The sequence below is a fragment of the Nannospalax galili genome, unplaced genomic scaffold (assembly GCF_000622305.1).
Source record: "Nannospalax galili isolate Female #2095 unplaced genomic scaffold, S.galili_v1.0 scaffold339, whole genome shotgun sequence".
Lineage (NCBI taxonomy): Eukaryota > Metazoa > Chordata > Mammalia > Rodentia > Spalacidae > Nannospalax > Nannospalax galili.
This window is the reverse complement of record NW_008344185.1, coordinates 1,222,499-1,230,905: the sequence shown is the minus strand read 5'-3', so window position 1 is coordinate 1,230,905 and position 8,407 is coordinate 1,222,499. Positions and strand designations below refer to the sequence as shown.

The 8,407-nt window shown below is 40.2% G+C and overlaps 1 protein-coding gene across 1 annotated transcript in view; it reads right to left on the bottom strand.

Moving 5' to 3' along the window:
- Ankrd55 (ankyrin repeat domain 55) overlaps positions 1–8,407 on the bottom strand; it is a 154,967-nt gene that overhangs the window by 109,176 nt on the left and 37,384 nt on the right. The window contains exon 3 of the mRNA XM_008840381.2: positions 1,799–1,921. Coding sequence (XP_008838603.1) covers positions 1,799–1,921 — 123 coding nt within the window. The remainder of the gene's footprint in view (positions 1–1,798; positions 1,922–8,407) is intronic.

Genomic DNA, 8,407 nt, shown 5'->3' with positions numbered 1-8,407 from the left:
GAGTTTGGATCTTCAATGATGTTCCATTGATCTATGTGTCTATTTTTGTGCCAGTACCATGCTGTTTTTATGACTATGGCTCTGTAGTATGCTTTGAGATCTGGTATAGTAATCCCCCCACCATTGCTCTTTGTGCTCAGGGTTGCTTTGGCTGTCCGGGGTCTTTTGTGCTTCCATATGAATTCAAGGATGCATTTTTTGAAGTATGTCACAGGGATTTTGATTGGTGTTGCATTGAATCTATATATTGCTTTTGGTAGGATGGTCATTTTAACAATATTAATTCTTACAATCCATGAACATGGGAGGTCCTTTCATCTCCTGGTATCTTCCTCAATCTCTCTCTTTAACGATTTAAAATTTTCATTGTAGAAATCTTTTGTGTCTTTCATCAGATTTATTCCAAGATATTTTAATTTTTTTCCAGCAATTGTGAATGAGAGCATTTCCCTGTATTCCTTCTCCAATTGCTTGTTATTGGTGTGTAGAAAGGCTACTGATTTTTGTAGATTGATTTTTTAACCTACCACTAAACTTTGCTTCTCCTTCGCATCTCCCATTCATGATTCAAGGACTTTCTTCTCCCCTTCAAGACAAAAGTTATGCAATTTGGGAGTCTTTTAGATAGACCCACTGAAGGGGTACTCCAAATGCCTCACCTTGCGTCCCTGTTCAGTATGGAAGAAGCCAGAGCAGTCTGAATCCCTATTCTTTATTGGCAATTTGGGTAACCTCTTAAGAGGATGGTGTGGTAGAATAGGAGGTAGGAATTGCTTTTTTTTTTGTTAAAAGTATTTGGGAACTTGTATCTAATCCTTAAAAGATTTTAGGGTTTCCTCTTCAGAGGGGAGAATGTTGGGAGGGAGAGAGTGGGCATGGATTTGATCAAAACATCTTATATGCATGTATGAAATTCTCAATAAAGTTTTTGTAAAAATTAAAAACGATTGGGGACAGAGGAGATGGCTCAGTCTACAAAATGTTTGCTGTGCAAGCATGAGGACCTGAGTTATATCCCCAGAGCACACATTAACAAAAGACAGGCATGATGTTTCATGTTTGCAGTCAGTGCTGGGGATATGGAGGTCGGCAGATCCTTGCAGCTTGTTGGTCAGCTAGTCTAGTCTACTGTATGAGTTACACGTCCCAGTGAAAAGCAATGCGTCAAAAAACAAAGTGGATGGTGCTTAAGAAATAACACTTGAGATTGACCTCTGGCTTCCATATGCACATACATGCACTGACATGAACACATACACATATGTACCCACACCTACACCCACATCCACACACAGCTTCTCTAACGGGGCCATTCACACAAAGATATTGGAAACAACTCACAAGAAATGATGTAACAAGGGCTGGAGAAATGGCTCAATGGTCAAGAGCACTGACTGCTCTTGTAGAGGACCTGGGTTTGATTCCTAGCACCCATAGGGCAGCTAACAACTGTCCATAACTCCAGTTCCATGGAATCTGACTCCCTCATCTGACCTCCATGGCCATTGCACGACATGAGTGTACCTACCTAAATGCAAGCAATACACACACACACACACACACACACACACACACACAATAAATAAAATTTTTAAAATGATATAAGAGATGCTGAAGTTTTATGTCCAACACCCTTATTTAATGAAATGCCAAGGTATCTCCACAGAGCCACAGGCAAGATACTCTAGTATCAAAGTGGCCAGTCAGAAATAATGTATTAATGTTGTTCATATTAAAGGACCATTTCTAAAAGCATAAAGCAGAGATGGCTGGATTAAAAATTGAATAAACATCTCACCTTCGCTGTCACAGCATTCTAGGATGGAAGGATCTTCTCGAATCACAGCCGTCAGAGCGTTGACATCTCCATTAGATGCTGCCTGATACACCATGGTCAGGTCGACTTCCTCAGATGAGTCACCTCCATGAATCAAACAGAAACTCAGTGTGTGGAGTGAACTCACCCAAAGGATAACAGCATTCAAATTGTCACCCACACAAATGATTCACTAGGCCTCTCTAGTGAATCCAGGCAGAGGCTGAGTCAACCTAATCCCATGCTCCTTTGCTACTCCTGGAGAAAGATGGGCCACTGGGAATCATGTGCAATACCACCGTATGTTGGAAAGGAGCCTTGGGGGTTAGACACTCTTTGAAATGTTGTAACTTTCTTTACATATTCAGGTTCCACCAAATTAGTAACCTCTTCCTGGTTTCAGGTTACCCTTTTTTATCTGAAGCATGCTGCTTGTCTTTATAATTTGTTAGTTGTTGTGAGACAGGGTGTCTTGTAGCCTAGGTTGGTCTTGAACTCTCTGTGTAACTCTCCATGACCTTGAATTTCTGGTCCTCCTACATCCAGCTCTGAAGTGATGACATCACAGATGTGGGCCACCATGTCCAGTTTTACTCAATTGCTTGGGGATTGAAACCATGTGCAATTAGGTAAGTGCTCCACTAACCGAGGTATACCCACAGCCCTATTAGGAACTCAGTTCACCCATCTTTGAAAGAAGCATTATGCTCCTCTTTTTCTTCCAGAGCTACACTACACCTTTTCGTGCCTTCCTTTGTATGCAAGGCTGACCTTTGCTGACTATATCCCCAGATGCTCTTGCCCTCTTGCTGCCTATGGGAGGCACTGGCAGACTGGGAAGGGGGAAGATGGGGCCATCCTCCTGTCAGCTCAGCGGTCTAGCAAGAGCTGCCTCCCTTCCACTGGGAGCTTTCCCTCAGTGGATCTGGCTCTCGTTGGCCCCACCTGTAAGCTTAGTAGTAGGTTTTCAGTGGTGTTCATCTGTGGTATTTTGTCCTTGGATCCCACCTCATTTTTTACAGTCTCCTTTCATTAAACCTGTTTATTTTCAACCACCTGAGGTTGTCACAGATGCTATTTCTAGAAGAAATAGAGATATATGCAACTGCTTTGAGTGAGGCAGTCAGTCACCTGTATGCCTCTGTACCTTTGTATACAATTTAACCAGATGATTGTACTTCCAAGAGGGACAACAGACTGTGGGTTAAGGAACTCCAGGAGAGCACAGAGAAGGCTAGGAAGCAAGCGCTCTCATGGAAACCCTGGGTGGGAGGCTGTGTCAAGCTTCTCTGCTGGCTTCTCCTAAGGCTGTTTTTCCTCATAAGTGTAACTGATACTCAGGAAAGAAAAAGAGAGAGAAATTTTTAAAGTTGTTTTTCTTCTACTGTGGACATTATGCCCAAGCCACCATTTTAGTTCTTTGACCTTTAGTTGGCAGGAGTTCTAACCTTTTGGTTTGGTTTCTCTGTCCCAGTATTTCTGAGAAATCATTAATGATTTTTAACTGGCTAACTTGTTCCAGGACGAGATTGTACCTGAAAATGATTTGCTTATGACAGCACTGTTTTGTAAAGTAAATGGCTGCTTTCTAACTTGTCCATGTTTTTTTTTTGTTGTTGTTGTTGTTGTGTTTTGTGCTTTGTTTTGAAGCAGATTTGCTTGTCTAATTGCATCGGAGGTAAGGGTATCAGGACAAATGCCACTTGTGTGGTCAGTCTGAGGACTTGAGCTAGATGATTTGGGAACAAATTGTGCTTGTACTAACCAAGTGTGCGTGAGTGTGGGCCAGTCACCTTCGCTGGGGTGCGTTTTCTTATCTGTAAAATGGAGCTGATGATGATGAGGCTAACAACTACGTACCTTAGAAGGCTGTTGTGTGGAGGGAATGAATTAATACTAATCCTGTGTGCTTTTGGAGCCACCTGGTATTTAGTAAACATTGTAAATACTTTGCTACCACTCCCACACCAGTTTAAAATTTTGGCATATATTTAAGAAGGGCTCTTGTTGACAAGGCTAATAAAGAATCCATATATTGAGTGAGAGATGGCTAAGTAGTTAAGAGCACCAGGTGCTCTTGCAGAGAACTGGGGTTTGGCTTCTAGCACCCACAGGGCAGATAACAACCATCTTTAACTCCAGTTCCAGGGGATCCAAAGCTGTCTGTCTTCTAGCCTTCTAGGGCATTACATGCATGTAGTGCATTTAACATACGTAAAGGCAAAACACTCATATACATAAAAAAATTTAAAATCCATGCATTGCTCAGGATACGAACTTCATTATAAACCTCCCCATGAGTCTGGACACTTTGCTAAGATGATGCCCCAGATCTCTTGGGACAAGAAATAGGGCCCATACTTAAAAGACAGGCGTGGTTTCTGGTTATATGTGCATATCCAAAAATACTGGTAGTGGCACCTTGGAAGATTCTGGGTGGGCTAAGGAGCTGCTAAAGGTGACAGCAGAACTGTGGAGTTTTCTATTTGTTTGTTTTTGTTTGGAGACAGGGTCTCACTAATGGAGCCCTAGCTGGCCTGGAACTCACAATGTAGACCAGGCTGACCTCCAATTCATGGGTGATCCTCCTGCCTCTGCCTTCCAAGTGTTGAGAATATAGGTATCTGCGATCATACCCAGCCTGAACTGTGTTTTTTGTTTTTGTTTTTGATTTTGGGTTTTTTAAAATAAAGTATTTTAAAAATTCTTTTTATTTTATATGTATGAGTGTATTGCCTACATGTATGTAAGTGCACCCATGGAGATCAGAAGAGGGTGTCAAATCCCCTGGAACTGGAATTATGGATGGTTGTTAGCTGCCTTGTGAGTGCTGGAAACCAAACCTGGGTCCTCTACAAGAACAGTCGGTGCTCTTAACCACTGAACCATTTCTCCAGTCCCTGGTTTTTGGTTTGTGGAGACAGCGTCTCACTATGTAGCACTGACTGACCTGGAACTCACTGTGTAAACCAGGTTGGTCTCAAACTCACAGAGATCCACTTGCCTCTGCCTCCTGAGGACTGGGATTAAAGGCTCTTGCCACCAAACTGGCAAACTGCATTTTTTATAGTCCATATATTATATTATAACATGTTCGCACATTGTTAATGACTAAATGCAACAAGCTATGTAAGGCACACTCATCACAATGCCCCATAGAATTAAGATCCCCCAAATATTTTGTTGAAGGATCTTAATAAGACCACATTTAATGTGCAGTGTATCTGAATCCATAAAATATGCAGTAGCACTCATTGAATAGTGACTGAATCTCTCTTTTCTGTTGCTCAGCCTTCCCTCATGCTGATGTTAATCTGATTGCTGTCTGGGGACCATCCTGCTCTACTTTCAGCCCACTGGCTGATTCAATTGTATTGATTGCATCCTGATCAGGAGGCGGAGTGTGAGACCTATAACAAAGCTATTCAGCATTTACATCATCCCCACCAAGGCAATGGATTGGGGCTGTGACCCGATTAGAGTCTATAAAAAGCAAACACATTCTGGTGGGGGCTGTTGAGCGCAGTGCTCTCACTTTGTCCCAGCACCCATGAGTCTGGGAGCTTGGTCTCAGTTTCTGGACAGAAAACTGCATTTGAGAAGAAAAAAATGAAACAAAGGGAAAAGCAGAGCTGGGTAAAGAGAAGGAAATAGGTGAGACCTATTGACATCATTTAAGCCTCTGCACCAAGTCACGCCTCAGGCCAGCAGAATTTCTAGAGCATTCACATATGCCAATAAATTCCTTTTTATTTCTTGAGTCATTTAACATTATCTTGTGCCTTTGTTTTGATTTGTTTTAAGTCTGTGAAACAGTCTTAACCAAGGACAGGTTTTAGCAGTGGCACATGAGAAAAGAACTGAGAGTATTTGATGGACAGTTAGCTCCATAGGAATTAGTGATGTTTAAACAGTGGGGAGAGCTCTGGCTACGTTGCTGATTGATGGTCTCATAACCACACTGAGGGAGGTGCTAGGTCTTTTCCATTCTTATCTGGTCAGTGTTCTACTGAGATCTATAGCCTGTGGATTAAATGGGGCTACAGGGGGCTGGAGAATATTTGGAGGAGAATGGCCAAAATGAGATACCAGTGACCTTCATTCATGCCACATGAATGTCTGAAATAAATACATGTGTTTGTTCTGGAGAGGTCATGATACCAGTCTTTAGATATTTGAAGAGTTTTCTTTCTTTTCTTTTTTTTTTTTTTTTGTTTGTTTGTTTGTATTTTGAGACAGGGTTCCTATGGCCCCAACTGGCCTGGAACTCACTATGTAGACCAGGCTTGAAGAGTTTTTTAAATTAAAAACTATGATAAAATACACAACATAAATTTATAATTTTAACCATTTTTAAGCATGCTATGGCTTTTTGGGCATTCACAGTGTTGTACAACCACTACTATTGTCCATCTCCAGGCCCTTTGCCACCCATTAAACCCCATTCTTGTTTGTGTTCAGCCCCTGGAAAGCACAGTTCTGCTTTCTGTGTCTGTGAATCTGACTCTAGGTTTTTACATCCATGGAATCAATCATGTTTGTCTTTTTTGTGACTAGATTATTTCATTTATCATAATGTCTATGAGGCTCATTCATGTAGGAATATGTATCCAATTTTCCTTCCTTTTAGAGGCCGAGTGATGTTCTTTTCTGTATGTGGACCATATCTTATTTCTCTATTCATCTCCTGGTGGACCCTGGGTTCTTTTTAGTTATTATGAATAATGCTGCCATGAACACAGGTGTACAAATCTCTTTGATACTCTGCTCTCAATTCTTTTGAGTACACACTCAAAATGAAACTTCTGGTTCATGGTATCACTCTATTTTTATTTATTTATTTTTTGAATGAACCACCAAACTGTTTTCCATGGCAGCTGCATCATTTTCTCTCCCTACCATCTTCACACAGTTCTGATTCCTCCACATCCTCACACACTAACTTATTGTATGTGAGAAAGTATACAATTTTTTATAACATCCATCCTGATGAGTATAAAGTGACATTTAGTGGTGGTTCCTAATTGCATTTCCCTAATGATTAGCAACACTGAGCATATTTTCATGTATCATTGGCTACCTATATGCTTTTGGAGACATGTTTGTTCAAATCTACTTTGAAATTGGATTGTTTGGGGGTGGAACTGGTGTTGAATTATATGAAATACAAAGGAAGTTATATATTGTTGATATTTACTCCATTATCAGATATATGATGCACAAGTATTTTCTCCCACTCTATAACTTCCCTTTCTGCTTACGGTATCTTTGATGTCCAAAGTTCTTAAATTTATCTTGTAATCAAATTTGTCTATATTTTTCTTTTGTTGCTTGTGCTTTTGACATTATATCCAGGAAATCATTGCCAAATGCACTGTTATGATGCTCTTTCCTTGTGCCTTCTTCTAGGTGTTATGGTTGGGGTGTTATGGGGTAGGAGTCTAGCTGCTTTCTTTCCTCTGTGCCCACCTAGGTGCTTAAACATACATTTTGAAAAGACTGTTATTGAATGGCTATAGCACACTTGTTAAAAATTAGTCAACCATAGATGTATGGATTATTTCTGAACTCTCAGTTCCACCCCGTTGTTCTGTATGACTATTTTTATGCAAGTATCACAGGTTTTTATTACTGTAGTTTCTGGTAAGTTTTAAAGTCAGGAAAGGTGAGACCTCCCTCCAATTTCATATGTATTTGTAAATATATGAATGAATTTTCCTACCTCTGTAAAAATGTCTTTGGAATTTTGATGCAGATTGTTCTAAATCTACACTTAACAACTTTAGGTTTTCTATCTTAGGAAACAGGATATTTTTTCAATTATTGGTATCCTCTTAAATTTATTTCAGCAGTGCTTTATAGTTTTCAGTGTACAAGTCTCTTGCCTCCTTGGTTAAGTTTATTCCCAAGCACTTTATTCTTTTGTTGCTATTGTGAGTAAGATTGCTTGTCAAAGGGCATTTATGTAGACAACGTGATTATTAAATTGTTCTGTGAAGCAGTGAGAGGGACCAAGAAAGGTATTTGAGTCATCAGAGCTTAGTAAAAACATTTCAGGTCACTTCAAGATATAACCAGCATCCTGTTATTGAAGATGGGCAGTCTTGGCTTGAAGATCATCCAGGAAATGTGATTAGAAGGAATTCCTAGAGAGGGAAGCATAGAGAAGGGAAAAGGAAAGACCTGAATGGCTGATCAGAATGGACTTCAGAATTCCTTTAATCTAGAATATGCTGTAAACTATATAACAATTAGGAAGCAGGAAATGAGAAGCTTCCCTAGAGGCTGTGTAGAAACACCCAGTTTAAACTGTGGTTATTGTGAATCACTAGGCCTAAACTTGGAGCTCGTACAAAGAATTTCTGTAGAAATGAGAAAAGATGTTGCAGAAGTAACAGGTAGAAAGAAAAGAATGATGGAGGGTCTTTTTGGAATCTAAAATACCAGCAGGAGAGTTTTTTCTACTAAAGGCCATAAACTCCAAAGGGCCTAAATAATTAAACAACATCCCTTTTTTCTTATATGTGCATCTATGTATCTTTCTTTCTTCTAGCATCTATTCACCCATCTTTCATCTATCATCTATCTATC